Source organism: Denticeps clupeoides, chromosome 1 (assembly GCF_900700375.1).
Source record: "Denticeps clupeoides chromosome 1, fDenClu1.1, whole genome shotgun sequence".
Classification (NCBI taxonomy): Eukaryota; Metazoa; Chordata; class Actinopteri; order Clupeiformes; family Denticipitidae; genus Denticeps; species Denticeps clupeoides.
In genome coordinates, this window is record NC_041707.1 from 35,302,452 (window position 1) to 35,326,154 (window position 23,703).

Below are 23,703 nucleotides of genomic sequence, written 5' to 3' on the forward strand. Positions count from 1 at the left end.
TCATACATACACTGTTTGTTTCACTTCAGACATTTTTAGGGAGGCAATTTTATTGGGGTGATAGACACACCTCATTTTGTGTTTTCCATGTAATGGTCTCATTGTGTACAGATACAGGGCCTAAATCAGCAGAAAACCTTTCTCAATGTGGCATAAGATTCAAAAACCTGATATTGTCAGTAAGTCACTCCAACTTCATCATTCAAACAGCCATGAACACACAACGTCACTTAACGTCAACGGACGAGCAGAGTCACCTGGCCATGGCACGCCTTGGGGTCGGTGGCAGTCAGATGTTGCTCGTGAACTTGGTGTCTCAAAGTGTCATCAGCAGACTTGCATGAAGACACAGAACTACTGGCAGAGTTCATGACAGGCCCAGGAGTGACAGACAGCAATGATGACCAGAACCTAAGGACCTATGTACTCAGACATCGTTATGCAACTGCCTCAAGTTTACGGGATGCGAGGGGTACTAGGGTTTCCAGACAAACCATTCGCACCCGACTCCACCGCTTTGTCTTGAATGCCAGACGACCGTTGCAGGTGACTCCACTGAAACCAAGACTCCACTGTGAACGTTTGCAGTGGGCGCAAGACCACGTGGCCTGGACAATGAAGCAGTGGTCTACCGTCCTGTTCACTGATGAGTGTCGCGTCAGCGTTGCTGGAGAAGGCGAGGTGAGCGATACGCTGAGGTCAATATTTTGGAGTAATAAATATTAAACTAATGAGAATGTTTCTTCTCATACATTATTAGTAATATCAAAGGGAACTTGAACCTATTTCATTAAAATTCAGAGCGACTAGGAAAAGGACTCATGTAAATAACTATCCCTAACTTCTTGTGAGTAGTGTATGTATATATTATATGTAAGGGTTTGAATGATTTCCTTAATAACCCATTATATAAGAATAGCTTTGTAAGGTTGTCAATCAAAACATGTCTGGACACTGTACGCTTAATAAAAGTACGAAACTAGCAAGTTGAGACGGATTTGCTTTACAATTTTGTAAAATTGTGCGTGGGTAGGAACCAAAGTTCCCGGTCCCTGTTTCCCGTAGGCGCCGGCGCCTCGGTTGCCAAGTTACGGAGGCAGGCGGCGCACCTGCGGACGTCCAGGCGTCCGCGTCCCGGCCGAAGTGATGGACGAGGGCGCGGGGCTGTCGCTCGCCATCGCCCAGGTGGTCCGGCGGCTGAAGGCGACGCGTCTACACTCCCAGCTGGAGAGGGAGGCCAAAGTGAGCGTCCCTCCCCGCCGCGCCGCCGCGCCGCACCGCGCCGCGCCGCGCCGCTCGTCCCTGACGCGCTCTCCTTGTTGCAGGAGGGCCTGCGCCGTCCGGACATCGCGGTCGGATCGCTGAGAGACGACGTGCGGCGCTTCCTGGCGGCGTCAGGTGCGGCGCCCCGCAAATGCATGGATGCGGGAACCGCCATCCGTCTGTAACACTGATCTCTTGTCTGCGTGCAGGTTGGGAGAGAAAACTGCAGAATGCCGTCTACAGAGAATTACACGTGTACGTAGAAAAAAAAAAAACGATATTGTTGTTCAGGCACAGACAACGCACAAGATTTCCATTCTGTGACGCTGGTATGAACTGGAATTTATGGTATAAATTCGACACTGCAAATCCTGCATGGCCAGGAATGAAATCCTATTTTTTTAGGGGTTTGTTTAGGCACACGATTATATCAGGTATATTTGATATTTGTACGACATTCTAAGGTTCACCGGAAATGTAAAAACAGAGCTGAGATGCAAGATGCCGTGTACGGTCTGTGTGGACAACATTACATTAATAATTCAGCCAAAACAGCTTAACGCAGAACTGAATTTTGGACTAAATTTATATACAGCCGAGCCGATGCAATAAATCACAGTATATTGCTGACACCCCTACTGTTGTTAGTAACGGCAACGGACTTCTTATTCTGTTGCTATCAGGCAACTTGGATGTTTAGTGCCCGTTTATGGCCTGAAAGCATTTAGCCCGAAGGGCAGCATTATGACTTACCTCTCCGCAGGCTTCTGGAAAAGTCACAAACGGTCCCGCCCGGGGGCTTAAATACGTGAAATGATGCCTTCCTTCCTATAGCATGAGCCACCTGGGCGCCGCGTGTTTAGGTGGGAGCTGGGTGAGGTGTTTTCGTTTTGTTTCTTTTGTTTTTTTGCGAGACAGACGGACTGGATCTTTGAGTTGGATGTTAAGTGGGACAAGGACAGGAGACACGCTGCAGCTGGCGAGCGTGTGTGTGTGTGTGAGAAGGAAGTCCGGATCTTGTCAACCTGCTCTCGACTGTGATGCTTCTCATTTGTCGCTGGATGCTGACCCATTTATCCTGATGTGCGGAGCGCCTGTCCGTTGTTGAGTTTAAGTTCCGGAGACATGAGGAGTAAACAGAGTCTTTAAGCCCCCAGGAAGGCCGCATATTCTGTCTTATATCTGCACTTAATTTCAGTGTGTTTGCGCGCGCGTGTGTGTGTGTGTGTGTGTGTGTGTTTCTTGCAGTCTGCCGCCACCCGGGCATCCTGCTGCCTCCCCTGAACACGCTAAAGAGCCGCTGGCATACATGCGTGAGGCCCAGGTGGGTCTGTCTCTCTGCATCCATCTCCACCAGCTCTGTGTCAGTCGTTGTGTGTGATTTTCCTTGAATATTCTATTGGTGTTTTTTTTTATTTTATTTCCTCGCAACTCCCACCTTTTATATTTGTGTCTGGATTGGAAGAAGCTGCAAAATAATTTTTATTGTAGTGTTTTTTTGTTTTTTTTTTACACACAGGTGTATATGGCACATATAGGCGATGCATCTTCAATAAGGCGTTATAGTGTAATTGATCTAGACATAAATGTATTATTATAGCTGGAAAGAAGCACAGTAAACATCACTGTACACACATACGTGTTGTCTGTTTTAAAGGTCCACTGACTTTTTTTCCTTCATATGGGTCTTCGTGGTCCACTAATACTGTATCTGAAGTCTCTTTGCAGAATTACTGCCACTTTGAGCCAGTCCCACAATGAGATTTCCCCAGGAAGTGAAGTTTTGGTGTGTGTAGCCTTAAATGCTAATTAGGAGTAGAGCGGCCTATAAGTGAGCGGGCCTAGTCAACAACACTCACCAAACACATTGTTTGGCACAGACAATATATAAATCCTCTTATGACAACATAAGGGGACAAATTCCAAATTCCAAAATTTCTAGCCATTTCTGTCCACGCCCTAGACAGGCTTGGGGAACTCATATTAATGTTAAATAATCTCACAAAGTGACATTTCCATGTTAGAGGACCTTTAAAACAAGTTGTCTCCCATGTGTCTACATGTGCAGTTAGTTGCTCTATTATGGCATTGTGATCCTTCTGCAGGAATTACTGTGGAAATGTGTATTAGATTGTTGCTTGTGTGTGTTTGTGTGCATGTTTTTGAGTGTATAATGATATACAGTACAGGCCAAAAGTTTGGACGCACCTTCTCATTCAATGTGTTTTCTTTATTTTCATGACCATTTACGTTGGTAGATTCTCACTGAGGGCACCAAAACTATGAATTAACACATGTGGAGTTATGTACTTAACAAAAAGTGGAGACCTGGCCTCCACAGTCACCGGACCTGAACCCAATCCAGATGGTTTGGGGTGAGCTGGACCGCAGAGTGAAGGCAAAGGGGCCAACAAGAGCTAAACACCTCTGGGAACTCCTTCAAGACTGTTGGAGAACCATTTCAGGTGACGACCTCTTGAAGCTCATCGAGAGAATGCCAAGAATGTGCAAAGCAGTAATCAGAGCAAAGAAACTAGAATATAAAACATGTTTTCAGTTATTTCACCTTTTTTGTTAAGTACATAACTCCACATGTGTTGAATGAAAAGGTGTGTCCAAACTTTTGGCTGTATGTCTGTACCATCTGTATTTTTCACTTCATACATGTGTAGATACAGGGTGGGCCATTTATATGGATACACCTTAATAAAATGGGAATGGTTGGTGACATTGGTGAAACTTGTAAATAACTCATGAAAGAATAAAGTTGCCAAGCACACCATTGTTTTTCTTGTGAATTTACCAATACATTTGATGTCACATGACCCTCTTGCTATTGAAAAAACAAAAGTTGGATCCAATGGCCGACTTCAAAATGGCCACTATGGTCACCACCCATCTTGAAAAGTTTGCCCCCTCACATATATTAATGTGCCACAAACAGGACGTTTAAATCACCAGCCATTCCCATTTTATTAAGGTGTATCCATATAAATGGCCCAACCTGTATATATTTTGCATATATATAACACAGTGTGTTACAGTGTTTGTGCACACTATCACATTTGTCTGTGTAACATTTATTGCACATGTGGAAAGTGAAGTGATTGTCATTGTGATACACAGCAAGCACAGCATTTAACCATCACCCTTGGTGAGCAGTGGGCGGCCATGAAAGCCGCCCGGGGAGCAGTGTGTGGGGACGGTACCTTGCTCAGTGGCATTCTGACATTCTGATTAGTCACCCGCTAGTCCAACCACTGTGTACTACTTACACTTGTACTAGTTTTATATACCGCGTGCACCATTATTGCGGATAGGACCGAGCGTGTGTGTGTGTGTGTCTGTTGCTGCAGGCTGGCTGGGAGAGGAGAATCCTGAAGAGTCTCAACAGCATGTCTACTGAGCTGGGAGTGCCTCTGGCACGGAAGGTGAGATGAGGGGCGGTGCCTGTGCGCTGTCTCGTTTGTTTCTTTTGAGGATCAACTTCACTCGTTTTGGCTCCTGGACTGAACGTGCGCTAGTTTTTGAGCCGACTCGCATGCTGCTTTTATGGTTTTTGCAGCTCCCTTCTGCAAAAGATACTTTCACAAACACTTTATCCCAAATCTCCTTAGATGAGCTTCTGTCCAAGTTTACAGCCAGGCCTAAATAATTATGACAGGGGAAGCTAAACATATTTATGGTCAGGATCAGGGAACTCCCACGACAAGAGCTGTCATCTGAGCATGCGTTGTGTGTCACTTGTACATAGTTTTGTTAGTTTTTTTTCCTGCATATATTTTTTTCAGTACAAATATACTTGTGGCTTGTGTATGTTCATATACTCATTCATTTTGCTTTTTAGAGACCTGCTCCTGAACAAAAAGAGCTGTCTAACAAATGGAACGAGATGGGAACAGATGAGCCAGGTCATCTCTATGCACACACACACACACACACACAGAAAATATAAATCTTTGTATGGACCGTGATTTATGACCCTTGATGGGACAGAGGCTGCTACGGTTACCTGCATGCCCAGTGGCCGGGTTCTCTTATTGCGTTTCTAAATAAGATTTTTTTTTCTGCAATGAGCACTAGCAAAAATAAATAAATAAACAAAACGTCAAAGTTTTCAAGTACACACAAACCCATTGACATTTGCCTCCAAACTGAGACTCATTAGCTTCAGTCAGTAGGAATGCAAATAGTCACAAATGATCTTAAAGCCCTCCAAACATCCTCATATGTTCCCTTTATAAAGGTGCATCTTGTACTGTTCTCAGTGTATATTGACAAAAGCTCACATATTGGCATCTAATATCTATTTGCATAAGGTGTATATGTGCATGTGTGTGTGTGTGTGTGTGTGTGTGTGTGTGTCTGCCTGCTCCTGGTTTACACAGTGGGACCTTTGCTGGTACACAATTTCCTGCGTAACATAACAGCTCCCCTAACAATGCTATCTGCGCTCGGACGCTAAGATAACATTTATAAGTGTGCGCTGGACTGCCGCATAAACAGGCCCTCTCTTTTAACAAAAGCAGGAGTGCGTCCAGACCTCTGGGTTCTGTCTCGATAATGAGCGGAACCCTCCGGAACAGTCAAAATCCCGCTCTTAACAACGCACGCTTGGGATTCGCCTCGGAAGAGCGCGCCGGTAGCCTTTCCAAATGCCCAGCCGTATTTAAGAGGGGACCGTAGATGTTTACTAGACAGGGCTGTGGTTCCTTTATCCGAAGGGGATCACATACGTGCGCTATAACGTCTCGTGAAAAGATAAATGTCACATGAATGAATGCATTGAGGGGCTCCAGTAATAACACGCCTGCTTTCTGTCTCCTGCAGACCTCAGTCAGTTCAGGCCTGTGTACGCCCCTAAAGACTTTCTGGAGGTTAGTCTTGCTGACCTTTCCAAGTCTCTTTCCCAGGTTCCAGAATTGGTGGCCAGTCGGACGTACGGTATATTCCGCATTCGACCAGCGTGGCATGCGCCTCTTGTTTTTTTTTACTACCAGTATTATATAAAGAGGATTTGTGATGGGATTTTTGGGACCTGGTGTAGGAGGGGTCGGAGCATTGCTAGCTTCAAGGAGGACGTGTGCATCCTGTGCTGTGTTCCTCCCAGGTTCTTATCAGTTTGCGGAACCCGAATCATGACCGCAGCGAGGAGGTGGGAGCGCAGAGCCAATGGGGTTTGATCCAGGTGCCTCTCAATGTCCAAGATGTCGCCCAGATGGTGAGCATTAGGGCTGTCAAGATTGGTAGTGGGGGTGGTGGTAGGGATGGTAGTAGCCTAGTGGGTAACACGCTCGCCTATGAACCAGAAGACCCAGGTTCAAATCCCACTTACTACCATTGTGTCCCTGAGCAAGACACTTAACCCTGAGTGTCTCCAGGGGGGGACTGTCCCTGTAACTACTGATGTAAGTCGCTCTGGATAAGGGCGTCTGGTAAATGCTGTAAATGTAAGATTGATATGTTAATCGCTGCAAATCATTTTTAAGTAAATAATTTCTACTGCAAGCACTGCATGCAACAGAAAGAGACCGACCCATAATTCAGTCTGGCAGTGCATGACTTCACTCATTTCAAGGTAACACCTTTGCATATATTTGACGAGTTTACCGTTACGACATTAGACGCTTTCCCACGTGTCCTTCTGTAGTATTTTTATATAGTATTGCAAGCTTTAGTCTTACAAAATTAGTTTCGATTTATCGCAATTGGATTAACATAGAATTAAAAAGTGATTAATTAGTTAAACGTTTGTAGTCAATTATAAATGTGTGATGTTATTATAATGATATGTGCTGACAGTGGCAGCAGTGTAGTGGGTATGAAGTAGACGACCACAGGTTCAGACCCCACATCCTACCACTTTACCCAGAGTTCTCTGCATTTTATATTTGATATTCCAACTTTTCGCCGTCGTCCACCTTCTTCTGCTCTTTATTTGTTTTACCATTTTGTCTTGTGAAGAGCTTCATTTTACAATCCTATAGTGTTTTAGCTTACAAAATTTACAACCAGAACCAGAATCATATTCTGCTTTAATACTATCAACTGCCCCACTGCAACTTGCAAATGGCCGATCATTTTACTTTTTATTTTTTGTCTCCTTCGACAATCCAGGAAGTCTAGTATTAGTGCATTTAGTGCATCAGTTATGAAAACAGAACAGGCCTGAAATGCAAACGCAAACTAAAACATTTTCTTACAAGGAAATACTTTGATTAAAAAGGCTTCTTATGAATATTTATTAAAAGTTGGGTTCAGACTTATTAAGCTAATGTTATTTACAGATCATATTTTCTCTGATCATTTAAAAGCCGTTATGTCATTCTGGATAAATGTAAATGTGGCCATAAATAAAATGTGTAAATGAGTGCAATGTTGGGATCAGAACAGAGATGGCCAGACATTGGGATTCACTTGATAAAGTTCAGTTTATTGTTAATGCCGCTTTGGAACTGCTGTAAAGATTTGTTGAGTACATGTTTGTCTGCAGGTTTTTTAACACGAACCTATTAATATAAACAAAGCTTGTCCGCTCTGCGGAAATTGTTAACTGATTCCAGTTAAAGGTCCCGTAGCAGTCTGGCACTTCAATGATCCAAGAACTTGACTCCTGAAAGTGGGTAAAATTGCATATAAAGTATACATTTGTGTACATACTCCTCCATAGAGAGAAGCTTTCGCCGATCTGGCACTGAACATCGGCCAACTTGGCATTGACGACCACACACATGTCCCAGCAGGTATGGAGCTTTCTGATTTTCTTTTTCATCAGCACTTTTACACACTCACCACAGTCTGGAGTTATGAGGCCAAACCCCATTCAATGTGCTGCTTTTTCACAGTGTCATCACAGGGAAATGGTTATACGGTCTGTAGTGTCACGTACCTAGGTCTAGGGGTCTAAGAAACACAAATAGGGTGTGGAGAGGAGGACGTCCACTGTTACATACAGGACCGAACAAAGCGTACAAACGGTGCTTTTATTTACGGTGAGCTAACAGGTACAAGTAACAGCGGACTCACAGCACAGCTAACAAACATTAGTACAGCCTAAAGGAAGGGATGGTCCAGCGGGGACAACTCAAACACGCAAAAAAAGTAAACAAAAAGGTCACATAGAGCTAACAGGCTGACACAGTCTAACAACTAAGGAGTCTATCACACAAAGCAACAAGAAAGGTCTCTGTGGACCCTGGGGACCTCCCAAAAGAGTAAGGGCCTAGCATACCCTGGGGACCTCCTGAACACCATCCGATGTCTCTTTATATAGGTGGAGGTGACCAATAGGCAGATGGTAGGCGGAGCTGGTAGGCTTCAACTCCTCCCACGAAGTCAACCTAAACGAGACAGGACACAAAAACACAGCCAGACACACAGAACACGTGGGAGCATACGCATACAGTAGTAAGACATTATTAACACATTATGTCAGGTGTTTTTGGTACATTGACATTCACGTTGCGTTGAAAAAAAAGGTGCTTGTAGGGCGGTAATGAATCTTTTATGCTGAGATGAAGGCATATGATTTCACATACAACATTAAATTACACTTACAGTGTATTTGTTTTATTACCTCAAAAGCCATTTTCTAGTAATGTTTTGAGAGAGCTGTGGTGTGTGGTGAGCATGTGGTTTATTCAATGTACCGATATTTATGTATTATTTATGCAAGAGCCATAACGAAATGAAAATGAAAAACTTTCCCTGCAAATTCTGTTCCATAGGAATATTATGACCAAGTTAATTTAATGATGTGTGCAGTGTTTATAGTGCGTTTCACCGCCAGTAAAAGGTCAGGAAGTTTTTTTATTTTATTTTACCATTGCATTCCACTGATATTATCCTTTATCCAGCCTTTTTTACGAGCACAATTTATTGCTTTGCCCATTACTAGTTATTCTAAATATTCCGGTGTTGCGCAGGCCATAATTTTAAATAGTAACATGCCGCTGCTCTATTGATAACTTATCAGTGTTGAGCCATACACTGGTCGTCTGACCACTGGTGCTGTTTGTCATTCAGCTAAAATTGTAACACACACACACACACTCATGCACACGTACAATCTCGGACTATAAATCTCTATTCTCTTTTCTTTTCCTCCCCAGATCTATTTGAAAGCGAACATGTTCGCCTTGGAAAGAGAGGTAAGGGATTTATTTAGTTTCACTGGCAAGCATCAGTGATAAAATTCTAACGCTTTCCGGTGGTGAGGGGGAAAGGTTTTGTGGATGTCAAGGACAAATGTGCTCAGTTTGCTTTGGGGGGGAAAAGAAAAAAAAAAACTCACACACATAAAAAGACGCACAAATATTTTGGGCCATTCGTCAGCCCTCCAGTCCCAAGTCAGGCTGTCAGAATCCCCCCGTTGCATCCTCCTGTCCTCCTACCGTCCTCGAAAAATCCCCCTCCTTCACACACTAGAGAGTGTTAGCGCTTGCACTCGGGACAGTGGCACGGCGTGTTTGCAGTTTTACGCCGGCGGAGGGTAAACACTCCTGAGGGATGTGCACCTAATGAAGAGCCGTCTGACTCCTGGGGACGATATTCAACCGCTTTGGGCTCGAGGGCCGTGGGCGGAATGTGTTTACACACAAAGCGGCCGAATTAAAAACCACACGTGAGCCCGGAGAGACAGGGCATAAGGACCCGGCTGTTTATTTTTTAGAAAGGTTATAACGGAGCGATGCCAGGTCCTGGAGAGCAACGTGTTTGGAATAAAAGAGACATTAAAGGCGTTCGCCATAATTCTGATATTCATCTCTTCTTCTCATGGTGTCTTTTTCTGCCTCCGCAGTAACAATGTGCACACAGTAATTACCTTGAATAACCGGATTAATGTGATTAGTTTGATGGAGGTGTTTACATGTGTTATTCGGCCACTCTCTGCCACGCTCTTCTTAATATTCAGTACATGGGAAAAGAGGTTCAAAAAGTCTGAAATTTCACCCGAAAATTTAGTTCTCGCACCTTGATTAATTCAACACTGAGTTATGGACAAACAGGTTGAAGCAAAAATGTTCTACTTAGAACCAACATTTTTACAGCAAACACAATTTATGTTGTGTTACAAAAGTGCCGCTGACTCAATCTCAGATATGAATCCACTGAAGAACCAAAATGTGATCAATGATGTAATCAACCCTGCCAGCGTTCCCATTAGTTCAATGTAAACCAGTGTGGTTTCAGAATCAGACGTCAGTGTTCATTCAGTGCTTCTCCATCACGATAGGATGGTGGTAGCCTAGTGGGTAACAAACCTGCATTCAAACGTGCCGCAAAGTCACCCCGCAACCTTGGGGTAACAATAGACAACCAACTCTCCTTCTCAACTCACATCAGCAATCTTTCCCGCTCATGTAGATTCCTTCTCTACAATATCAGACGAATTCGCCCTTATCTGTCAACCCAGGCCACCCAACTACTGGTTCAGTCCTTAGTAATCTCACGACTGGACTACTGTAACTCCCTTCTAGCTGGTCTACCACTATGTACCATCCGACCTTTTCAACTCATACAAAATGCAGCAGCACGACTGATCTTCAACCTCCCCAAATTCTCCCATACCACCCCTCTGTTACGTTCCCTTCACTGGCTCCCAGTAGCTGCACGCATCAGGTTCAAAATACTGATGCTGGCCTACAAAGCCAAACATGGAGTAGCACCATCCTACCTCACAGCCCTTATTACACCTCGCACTGCACCTCGTATACTCCGAGCCTCCAGTACTGCTCGCCTGGTCCCTCCATCTCTGAAGGTAAAAGGAAGACATTCATCTAGACTCTTCTCCGTCTTGGCCCCTCGGTGGTGGAATGAACTTCCCCTCGAGGTCAGAACAGCTCAGTCACTGAGCACCTTCAAACGACAGCTCAAGACCTTCCTCTTTAAAGAATATTTAGATTAAATTGTAATTTTCTTGTTGTCGAACTTTGTGTACAGAATCTACAACAGAGTGAACTAAATAGATGTATTCATAGTTGGGGTCCTAGTGAACCGGAATTGATCTCTTCATCGATGGTAACTTGAAAGCACGTTGTAAGTCGCTCTGGATAAGGGCGTCTGCCAAATGCCGTAAATGTAAATGTAAATGTAAATGTCACCCACTAAGTACCATTGTGTCCCTGAGTAAGACTCTTAAAACCCTGTAACTACTGAACTACTGTAAGTCCCTATCCAGGAAGAGCACTTTCTTCATGGTTGCCCATTTTCTCACCAAGTATAAATGAGACAACAGTGACCTGGCCAAGTTCAAACTGACTAAGAAGATATTGCATTTATGTTATGCATGTTATGTTGTCCATCCTTGAGGACCTTGAAAAAGCACTCGGGTGCAAAGATTCGGGTGCAGTTCAGCTAATCTAATCCAATTAATGTGTGTACATGGCTGCTGCAATAATCGCGGCGATTTCTCAAATTCATTGTAATAGAATTGTTAATGTGTGGGTAAATCCGCAGCATCCGTCTGTCTCCTTTGTCTTCCTTCCCCTGCCTCCGTCAGCGTCTCACCTCCCTCTCTGTCTTGTCTCTTCCCCGCTCAGTGGTGAGCGAGCAGGACAGCGCAGCCGCGCAGCAGTACAGCCGGCAGGGCTGCCCGACGGGCCTACGGGCGGAGCTCTGGGCCCTGATCCTCAACTCCACCAATGAGCCGGAGGTACCGTCAACGTGCAGAGACTGCAGTACAGTATTAAGTATTCACAGTGCAAAACTGAAAGGTACAAATAAGTATTCCAATACTAAATGAAAATTTAAATACAACTTATTGGTGGTGCAGTGGTGGAAGCGAATCCATAATCGGAACGTTGCGGGTTCGAATCCCGAACCGCCAAGGTGCCACTGAGCAAAGCACTGTCCCCACACCTCTCCCGGGCACCTTTCATGGCTGACCACTGCTCACTAAGGGTGGTGGGTTAAATGCAGAGGACACATTCCGTTGTGTCACCGTATGCTGTGCTTGCTGTGCATCACACTGACAATCACTTCACTTTCAAATGTGAACAGTTGGGGGCAGCTGAGAGAGTAAAACACTAAGAAGATGCCCCAATCATATCGAACAGGCATGTTATGATACCACTTTAATCATAGTGATTGATTTTTATTTTCATTTGATATTAAATCTAGTCTTTTGTTTTACCAGATGTATTGGAACACTAAATTACAGTCTCATTGGGACATATATTATTTTGTTTAGGGCTAGAGAGTCCTGCATCATTCATGCTCTTAATCCTGCAGGAGAAAGTGGAGCAGTGTCTGCGTCACAGCAATAAGCATCTTTCCCTGCTCATGTCGATATAAAGCCTGAAAAGCACTAACTTGCTGACAACAATAGCACATTTTTGTGCAGTAACTGGCTGCACAGTTCTGACTGAACAGACCAACATCACGTTAAAGTATTTGGGGTATTTGGTCAAGTTCAAGTACCAACCTGATATTGGGCAGAAAATATCGGTATAATAATAATATCAGCATGACTGAGGCTCTTCTGAATCTTTCGATAGTTGGCCTGAACATCTGGTAAAAATGCCACAGTCTTTGCAATCCGTACCCCGCTTATGAAATTGTTTTATTCTAGTGGGTCTTCATCATGAATGCCAAGGCAGTCAAAAAGGCTACAAGCTATACCCTCAAAACAGCAGTTTGTTTTCTGATGCATCTTCCTTTATTCATCAGAAAAAGTCGATATTGCATATTTCAGAATAATAACATTTTGTACCACATCCACTCATACACTGAATGTAAATGGGGGCAAAATGGAAAATTTGACCCATCAACATTTTCCCTGGTGGCCCAGTGATAAGTGGCAATCACCTGAAGAATTTGAACCTGCTTGAAATTAAGAATGTGTAGCCCGTGCTATTTTCTCAAACAAATAGAATAAAAAAAAAGGCTTTTTTTTTTTTTTTAAAGGTGTGATTCGGCTTTCACGCCCAACTATTGCACACATACTGACCCTATGCACACAGATGCCTAGTTCCCAGGCAGAATTCGGTGTTTTTAGGTGTCAAGCCAAGTTAATGATTGATGCTATTTTAACTTCCACAAGGCTGGTTAGGGGGCTTGTTTATTGCACTCAAACTGTCCCTCCCCTGTGGCTCTGTGTGCACGTGGTTTATTCGTGCGGTGGTCTCAGATTTGTATAAATCCCACGCTGTAAACATTTTAGCTCACTCTTACAGGTACTGGCCCAGGCGTCGACACACAAACACACTTATATGTTCATATTACGCATATGAATAATCTCATGAAGGCTTATGGAATTTACCAAACATTCATATCAGGTGAAGTGTTTTGCTGGCCAACAACACTTTATATAGGCCAGTTAACGGCAATAGACTGTGATCCGGTCTGAGGTTTGTTCCAGACTTGCAAATGATGGTTGCTGGCATGGGCTCCAGCAACCCTGGGCACGCTTACAGAAGATAGATGGGGTGGACAGAGTTATTATAATAAATCTAATTCATATGAAATATAGAATTTTGCATTCATTTTTTTTTTAATAACAACAAAGGCTCAGTGGCTCCATGCATTCAATGCAATTATACAATGTTGCACACGTAGATTCAATTATTATCTATGGCTACGCAAAAATACAGCTTAAAAACATTCTCATTGAGACAGTGAGACATGGCAATATCAATCAAAAAAATCAATAAAGTTTACAACTGTACATACACAAAGACACATGAATATTAGTGCTTTCAGTGGATTACACAGCCAGGCTCGTACGGCTCCATAACATGAACGGTAGACGATACGTGGATTTGAAAAGAATCCGTTTTTTTATTAAAGAATAATATGCAAAAAAAAAAAAAAAGCAAAAGTAGAAACCGAAAAAGAAATGATTAGCATTAGAAATGCATTGTCCTGCCAGCCAGAGAGAAGGAACACCCCCGTCTGATCATCGGGTTCTTATAATTCCCTATGGACCAGTTAGGCGATTGGTCCAAGATTGATCACTAGCCACTCCCCTAAACCAGAATATTTGCCACTATTCTGTTTAATGTATATTAAACAGTAAATTTAATATCAATACAATACAAACAGCTCATTCACAGAACTTTTTTCAACTAATAAAAATGTTGTAAAAGTGAGAAAAACCTTGAATATTTAATTTTGCTGTGCGAGACTGCAACCCCCCTGCTTTGAGTACTGGATATGAGGACACCCTCCCTGCTCAGTAAATCAGTCTCATGTTTACTGCTGAACAAGTCACAGCCCAGCCATTTATCTCAACTTATCTCAAACACAGTCGCCCGCCAAGCTCCATGTGTGGCATCACCCGCCCAGAGTCTCCTCAGCCTCCTCCCCTGGCATGTCTGTTTGAGTCGGGTGTCCGCTGCCAGCTCTGAGATGATGGAGCCCCCTCATGTGTCATTATGGGGACCAGAGGGCAGGTCTGGATAGTGTTGCATGCCTGTGGTGGCGTCGGGAGAACAAACATGACCGCGTCGATTTTTTTTTTTTTTAATTGAGGACGGCAGCCCCATGCAGTCGGTCTACTGTCTCATGCTTGTTTGTGTCCTTAGTGTCCTTACAATGCATATACAATCACAATAACCATTTCAACATCCAAAATGAAAATGGCTATTGGCCACGTTAAAAACATTGGGTGCCACTCACGGTCTCTGTTTAAACTGCCGTTGACTTTTTAGCTCCCAGATTGCTTGGCAATGAGTTACGCGCACAATCCAGCAGTGTAAATGTCTGACAGGCGGCGTTCGGACAAGGCTCGGGCTGCTCGAGCTCGGGGTACTTTTTACGAGATTAAGGAATGCATTTTTGGGACCAGGTCTCCTCCTTCCTCTTTTGTTTTCATTACAGTTAAATGTTGTAAAAATATTTGTCGGAGGATTTTATGCTGCAAAACCATTTCCCAAAAGGTAGTAGGCCTATCTATCTTGGCAATCAGATTATAGGGCTCGGATGGTTGAGATCTGTCTATTCTCCATTGACATAAAAATCAACAGGGACCGGGCAGTTAAATCATCCTACGGTCTGAGCCCTTTTCCTGGCCTACTTCAGTGTGGCGGGTAATAAACAGCAGGCTCAGCTGACTGCTCTTCACGCCAATAAACCACTGCTGTAACCTTAGCTGACCCTGGAGACCTGGAAGACAGATAGCTGTGCATTTTACTACAGACTATGGCTACTATGGGCTGATTTAATAGAAACACATACCTTGCACTCAGTCTCTTTTGACAGCTTTACTATTTACGCCAGTTAGTTACACTGGCTGGGTGGCCACGAGGCAGCGTTTATATCAAAGTACTCCTTTAAAAAGAGTGCTTTCAAAATGAATGCATTAATTTGGATATCTATTTCTACAGGGTAGTAGTAGAGTAGCCTAGTGGGTAACACACGCACCCAGGTTCAAACCCCACTCACTACCACTGTGTCCCTGAGCAAGACATTTAACCCTAAGTTGCTCTGGATAAGGGCATCTGATAAATGCTGTAAATGTAATTCAAAGATATTTCACGTTAATTATTCCAGTTAACTTTTTATGACCCCAGCGAAAGATTAATCCTAGCCACATACCCCGTACCTATATAAAGATGGAGACAGACAGTGAAGGAGTTGTAGGGACAATTTGTATGATGCATTTTTGTTCCATGGACATTTATTTATTTATTTATTTTAAACAGACGAGTAGAAATAGTAACAGCGCTTTTCATCATCTGAATCAGACCTTAGACAGACATTTTAAAATTAAATAGTTGTCTGTGTTTTTTTTTTATTGAAAGACCAGATAATCTCCCCATCTGAGCAGCTTTCCCACCCTTGCCTCTGCCATTGGTCTACATATGCATGTGTTATACCACGAAAGATTTGTTACAAATTTGGAATTGATCTACCTACCTATTTAAAATAGATTTCATGTGCATGCTTTTTGCACTATGCACATGAAATGTTTCTTCCTGCAGGGTAGTCCTTTGAGCAGTTTTATTCCTATTCTAAGTGGTCAAAATAAACATTTTTTATTAAAACATATGGGAACAGTATTGATGAGGCCTCAATATTCAATATTGTATTGAAAAAGCCAAACGTAGCATTGCGTAATGGTGGTATTGTGGTCTCCTCATGAATATCTTCTGTGTCTTCTGTCAGGATATCCTGAACTATGACCAGCTAAAAGCAGGAGTCATTCAGTATGACCTGCTGGTGGACAACCTGATCTACAAGGTGCGCAGACTATCACACTTTCATTCTCTAAGTGCGCTTTTTATTTAAAATCGCTTTCACAAAGATTTATTACCTGCCATTGTCCATCTGATTCCAAAAAGCTTTCATTCAGATTTGCTTTGTGTGCTAAACTTCTATGCAGGCTCCCTCATTTCAGCTTAATTGCATTTACCCATATAAACTATTGTGGAAGTACACCATATTTAATAAATATCGATTTCTGCTTTATCTGATTAATAATTACCAATTTGTTGGGGTTTTTTATAGCAGAGAGGAATGAGTGGCGTCAGCCGCCTTAGGCCATGTTTTCTTGAGTTGCTGGTAATTCTATTTAGACGTAGACCTAGATTGCAGCAGAAGTACACTGGAATTAGATGAAAGATAAATATCGTAAAGCTTCCACAAATGTGTACCATTTCTCCTGGGGCTGTATTCTTTTAGCCCATGTACTTTGTGGCCAAGGTGCTTTTATCCCTTGAAGATCATGATGAGGAAGGGTTATTGTGAGGGGGGTTATTGTGAGAAATAGGAGAAATTCTTCTTCTTATGATGATGATGATAATTATTATTATTACTTTAACCCTAAAGTAGCCTTAATTTGTGTGTGTGTGTGTCATCAGGATGTGAAACTCACTGCCAGCAATGACGACTACTACTTTGTGTTTGAAGATTTTCTCTATCAGGTGAGTTTTATCAGAGTAACACATAGAGACAGACTAGCAAGACAGCGACTACAGCAGCCTTAACACAAGTCAAATTTCAGAGATGTCATTCCTCTGGAAGGGTGAGGTCGCTGTGTATGTGTATTTTAGTAATCAGACACACACACAATGATTAGTAATAAGCAGTAATGGACTGTGCAAAAATTTTAGGGATCATTTTTTCTTGAGCCGATCAGCCCGATACTGTCAGAAAAGCATTTTGTAGTATCTCTATACATATATTTCTTTAAAAATCTTGATTGCTGATTTTTTTTATAGTACATAACAGCCAGGGGCAAGAGCATAAGCACTAAACACACATTAAACAGTCACCAAGGTGCTGATCAACAATGCAAATATAGTACAGGATCTCTCACATGCACACACACAAACACACACACACACGCATATGCATGATTTCTAAATATTGATTCTGGGTGATCTCCCTAGGTGGTAAAACTATCTGCCTGACACACATCTTCAAACATATCTTCAGTAAATGTTTCACAATGTGGCTTGAGCTCTGTCACTCTGTTTATATATGCAGTAATGGTTACAAAACAAGAAACGAATGTCAATGTCCATTATTACCATGCAGGGCCGGCCCGTGGCATAGGCAATATAGGCAAATGCTATCCATCCAAGGGGGGGTGCCACAAACGGAGGGAGAAAAAAAAAAGTGTTTCTAACAAGCCCACATGAATTTACCTGTTTAGCAAAGCCTATTAAGTTGTAGTAGTAATAATAATAATGATACTTAACTTTCCTATGAGGCCAACACTATGGCAAGCCGACAAGGCCATCAATCTCCAAGTTTACGAAGTGTTTTAAAGTTAATAAAGTAAAAAACAGCATTTTTGTTGCAGGAAAACAGCAAAAAACGCTGTTCAATCCTCCACGAAGACGTTTTTGCATCGCTTAGTGGTAAAACACAGTTTAAAGCACCTGTCACCCAGGACCCAGGCATAAAAAAATGCCTTTCTAGCTGTGTTCTCGAGGCGACACATAAAATCTTGCCTAGAGATCCAAATTTGTTAGAGCTGGACCTGTTTCCACAAACTGTTAAATAAAGCATATTCCATATTGAGCAATTTAAATGAGGTATTGGACAAATTGGTTGCTTATGAATCAGGACATTGTGTCAAAGTGCATTTCTGTACATTTTTGCCCGTTCATTTATTCACATGGTAGAGAGAGTTGGGCACATGTCTTAAATCTTTAGATTTTATAAAATTGTAACTGCCACACATTTGGTAAATTTTGCAGATTGCATCGTTCTATTGAGTATATTGTGAAGAATTTCAGGAAATGTAACACATTTTCCACGACAAAGCTACGCCCTTGGTTACACCCTGTGTTACATGTGCCTTCATAGGTTTTGTTGTGCTTCTCTCGCGACACAACGGTATTGGAGCATTTCAGCTACAACAGTGCCACGCCTCCGAAATCATACATTCAAGGTGGGTCGCTTCTTCACCCTGACTTACTCGCTCCGTTTTTTAATTCTGGGTTGTATGGCGTTATGTGCTTGTGTGTTCCAGGTAAAGCAGGAGAGGAAGATTATGTCGTCGTTTACCCACCCAATGGTGAGAGAGCCTCTCAGAACCGTCTTTTCCATATGACATATGGGCTTGTAGTTTCATGTGAGATAAATGCGTAGAATGTGCGACTCTGATATGCTCTACCTTTTTTATATTTGGTAGGCGTTATTCCATTTCACGGCTTTTCTATGTATGGTGAGTGAGAAACAGCATCACTATTACATTTCTCTTCAGACGTTTCCATATTTGGGTTTGAGTGGATGTACGTTATGTCTAGACCCTATGATGTTGTATAAAACGCCTTAGTACAGTTTACATAAAACAACGATGTTATGCCTCAAACACACACATGAACACATGTTCCACACACTTTTTTGGTATGCAAAAAAAAAATTACAAATAAATGCTGCTCTTTGATGAGCTGATTCTCTGTTGTGTTGTGTCTAGTTCAAACTTCACCCCCCTTCAGACTCCTTCAGCTTTTTTTACGGTAGATTTCTGATACGAAATCTGTAGCGAATGAGGTTCTCCCCGCTGGCTTACAATGATAAAGATAATATTTCAGAATTGATGGGTGTCCTGCTTAGGATCCAGAGGAAAAACAAGGCCGACACCTTCCTTCAGTGGGATCTGTGAACTTAAATGATGTGCTTTTAAACAGTGCGCCAGTTTATGTTCCACTTTTATGTGCATTTATGAGGCAGTAATGCGGCGTTGTGTGTGTCCTGCAGTGGCCCCCCTGTGCTTCCTGTACAACGAGCCCTGCAAGCTGTACAGCGTCTTCAAGGAGATGTACATTCGCTACTTCTTCAGACTGCACTCCATCTCCTCCTCGCCCTCTGTCAGTGTAACACCCGCGCACACCGCCCATGTACTACACACCTTAAATCCTCTATGTGTGTGTCCGCGCTTCAAATAGCCTGTTGTAGATTTTATGCAAGGTTCATATTTATGTTACATACCAATGGGGTCCAAAAAACTGAGACCACATTTTAACCTGGACGTAAACAGAAAAGCCTCAGGAATCAGAAAAATGTAAAGCAACGAGAGGTTATGACATGTAAGATGAAGGAGTATTTAAGATTCTGCTCTATTTCTAGGTCTCTAATCATTTTTAAACAAATGTGTGACTGGTAACAAAAGGTCAATTTTTGTGCTCAGTGTCATGCGAGCATGAGTCTTTGGAACATTCTAAAACGAGGTTTTGGAATTTGAGTGCACACTATTGTGGATGTATAAAGAGGATGTAAATCATGTTTTCATAATGATAAAAGATAAGATGATCCTTTATTAATCCCACAAGTGGGAAATTTACAACAAGTGGTTAATTGAAAAATATATATGAACATTTTTAATGGACTTTTTGGTAGCGCGTTTGATTGCAGGCATTTGACATAAAGTGTGTGTTTGCGTTGCAGGGCATAGTGTCGCTCTGTTTGCAGTTTGAGCGGCTCCTGCAGACACACCTTCCCCAGCTCTTCTACCACCTCCGAGAGATAGGAGCCCAGCCGTGCGTTCACCACACAAAGTCTCGAAATTACAGCACCACACTGACAACTGATACACAAAACATCTGGATGAGATATATAGAGAAAAATATATATGAGAAAATATAGTACACAGCGGTGACACGTCAGACCAGGACTGCAAACAACCAGGTCCTTTTTTTTTTTTTTTTTTTTAAACATGCAGCGCCATCTAGTGACAAAATGTTTCAACACACAATCATTTCTCATTTAGAGCTTTTGAGATGGTTTGAATGCTGATTTCTGAATATGCCTTATGGCTTTTTGGTGTTGTGCGTTTATTCTAGCCTGCGGATTGCGTTTAAATGGATGGTGCGTGCTTTCTCTGGGTACCTTTCCACCGATCAGCTCCTGTTACTGTGGGACCGCATCCTGGGATATGACTCCCTGGAAATTGTGGCAGGTGAACAATATGTATCTGCTATAAAGTCACTTTACATTACACATTATTCCCACTGCATTTTGAGTGTATGTTTGGGGTTAAGGGTCACCTTCTTTGGGACTAAAAGGAATAGAAGCTTCATGTGAGGAAGGCTGGTCTGATCTTCTCCACAGTTCTGGCTGCGGCAGTGTTTGCCTTCCGGGCCGAGAACCTGATGGAGGTGACATCACTGTCCTCTGCTGAGGTAAGTCTGTGCGTGTGTATGGGTGTGTAGGAGTTGGTCTGAAGAAGAAGACACAAATAGCACCTCTTTGAGCAGTGGCCAGCACCAGTAACTTAGTCATATGGCACATCACTAAACCGCTTGTGGGGGTCTTTTTTTTTTTTTTTGAAAGCCCACCCCGAAGAAACCAGAAAGTTCCAGATCTCCAGATCTCCACTTTTGCTTGATCATGATTTTAAATACTGCAGTATTAGGATTCAGGTCCATCTGCACGCACTAAATCCCATGACTTCTTAATGCATGCTGGCTTGCTGGCTCTATTCCACCGAAGGCAGCGTGGCATCAGCTGCATCTGACTTTCTGACTGACAGCTGTAGTAAACGTTCACATGAACTCGCTCTACACCCACGCCACCCCCCCCGCTTCTCTGGGACTAATCCGCTGTGACGCACAGGCGCCCAGTTATGAGACTAAGTGAAGATGCTGGCTGGCGGTATTTGCTTGCTCATCTACCAACCTGGTACACTGGAGAAGGTATCATAACAGCGAATATTAATAGCACAGGGCCTCAGTCTGAAATTTTAGAGGCTTTCTGTAAACACGATAGGCTCTGCCTAAATTTAACCTGCACCCTACAATCCCAAAAGGCCAGATTCGACTGTGGGGGGAGCATGAGGGGAGGTCTGGTCGCCATCCCACCCCTTCCTGCTGCCCTTCTTATGGATGGCGTGGAGAAACCAATATGGCTTTGGTCTGAAAAACGGCCTGGTGGGATTCAACTTTACCTCCCTTCTCCATTTTTGCTCCCTTCCTGTCCCGTCTGGCTAGATCCCAACCTCAACCATTTACTGCTTGCACCAGCGTACTGAATGTCACTTTTGTGCCCTCAGGCCGTCCTCGCCGACCTCTCAACCCTAAAGGTCATGCCCCTGCTGCAGATCTTCCTCTTTGCTACAGTCATCTGAACCAGTGTTCCTCAAAGGATGGTGGGGGGCGGCAGGGGTGAGAAACAAGGCTGTTTCCATGTCGACATCATCACCCCTCGGAAGAAGATGAACAGACAAATAAAAAAACTGAAGAAAAAGAAGAAGTGCAGATATAAAAAAAAAAAAAGGAACCATGCACTGCTGCTAACTTCCTGCTCATCTGTGCCTGCATGTGACCCCGTGCACTTACAAGGAAAAGCCATTACCACCTATCCCATTACAGCCTTTATGCCATGTGTCATAGTGCGTATTTTAGGGGAGCTTCATATTAGTTTTGTTGTAGAAGCACATTTTGAGCAGTTTCACCCCGGCCAGACTCGTCCACGTGAAGCCCTCCGCACATTTGCCAGCGGGACCTGGGCGGCTCATTAGGAACCCACCTGAAGAGTGTGTTATTACAGTCGCACAGGATGGATACATAACACCCTTGCCTGCGCTCTTCTGGCTTTTATCGGGGTCGCGGTGGCTTGTAGGAGACACAGGTTCCACAGAATTGCTGCTTTGTCCCAAAATTGCCAAATGCTTACTGCAATGTGATACAGAAGCACGTGTTTCCACCATGCCTCCAAGAAACAAAATGCCTTTAGCTCCTTGACGTTTTTCGTACGCGTTTCCGCTACATTATTTTAAAATGTGAGACGTCTCCGAATGCGGGCGCTTTTAAAATCCCCGCATGCCTCATAGTGATATAGATAGGATGCGATATGTGTATATGTTTGTCTGAAGCATGCTCGGGCATCTGTTTTACAGCACTGCAGTCAGTCAGAGATTACAGCCTGGGGGGGATTTCTCTGTGCAGAACCTCTCTGTTAATTAGCGCGGCCTACTAATTAAGTGCTGATAGGCAGCAAACCGCTGTCTATGTAGAGGGGTTCCTATGTAAAATAAATATATAAATAAATAAATTCTTTCCGGGTTGAAGCCTGTCGATGTACGTAAGGTCAGGAAACCGAAAAACTCTTCAGTCCTGCAAAGCCTTAGCCCATCGGAACAGGTTTTGCACCTTGAATGCACGCTTTATCCACGGTGACTGTGACTGTGTTTTGTCAGTATTATTTTACCTGTGCCAGTTTCATGTCGTTCCTCACTGCCCTGTACTGTACAGCCAGCGTTGACATTTATTCAACGTTTGCTAGATCGCTGGCCGTAGCTTTACATCTAAACGTGAGAAAAATAAATGTAATGCTGTATAAACTGATTTATATGTTCGCACGTTTATTTATTTTTTTTACATTTCGGTTCAATTTAATAAGGGTGCAAATGTTGTTCTGTTCTAATGTGACACTAATATGATGAATCGCCTTGCCTAGTCAGGAGCATTAGTTTTGGCGTAATGGCTGCCAACTCAGCAGGGCTCGAACAGCTTGATCAGGTACATTTTTGGACCGGGTGCGAGGCTCTGCGCTGTGGCTGCGCCCTGCGTGTCATCATCGAGAACCATGGCTGCTCTTTTCCTGCCTTTCCCAGCACGCACCGGCTGACTCCCCCCCCGTATTCCTTCTGCAGGCCGGGCGTATCGAATTCTGCAGCTCCTGGTTTTTCGTGCCCCCCGTTCCTCGCGCTGGTCCCCGCGGCCCGACCAGGCCGGGTGCATCTGCCACCTGTTTGCCCTGGCTCCCACGCCCTGCCCTGCTTATCGTCTGGCAGCATTTCTTCCGCCCTCTGGCCGCTAGCAGATACATGCCCCTCGTGGCAAATAATTGGAGTGGCAGGGTTAGCGTGCCCCCTGCCCATCATTCATGATCTGTTGTTATTAACTGTGCAGCCGAGATGCATATCCATATTCCTTCCTTAAGGAATGCTTTTATAATATTCCACAAATGCATTCATATCCTATAATAAATCTGGTATGTTGTATTAAAGTAGCCAATGCAGCTTGTAATCACAGTCAGAATATT

General features: G+C 43.3%; 1 protein-coding gene across 2 annotated transcripts; it reads left to right on the forward strand.

Moving 5' to 3' along the window:
- The first annotated feature begins 600 nt into the window (after positions 1–600).
- tbc1d19 (TBC1 domain family, member 19) lies at positions 601–23,003 on the forward strand. 2 transcript variants are annotated; one of them, XM_028998837.1, is made up of 22 exons: positions 601–681; positions 1,066–1,242; positions 1,326–1,398; positions 1,473–1,518; positions 2,512–2,587; positions 4,620–4,694; positions 5,111–5,174; positions 6,094–6,140; positions 6,374–6,484; positions 7,934–8,006; positions 9,375–9,413; positions 11,805–11,917; positions 16,372–16,446; positions 17,067–17,129; positions 18,523–18,607; positions 18,656–18,733; positions 18,851–18,883; positions 19,420–19,529; positions 20,107–20,198; positions 20,502–20,617; positions 20,770–20,840; positions 21,710–23,003. In XM_028998837.1, exons 1-22 carry the CDS (start codon positions 616–618, stop codon positions 21,782–21,784), a joined length of 1,758 nt encoding a protein of 585 aa, XP_028854670.1. In that variant the 5' UTR covers positions 601–615; the 3' UTR covers positions 21,785–23,003. The 2 variants fall into 2 exon arrangements, with proteins under 2 accessions (XP_028854670.1, XP_028854678.1); XM_028998845.1 differs by having other exon boundaries at positions 18,689–18,733.
- The last annotated feature ends 700 nt before the right edge of the window (positions 23,004–23,703 follow it).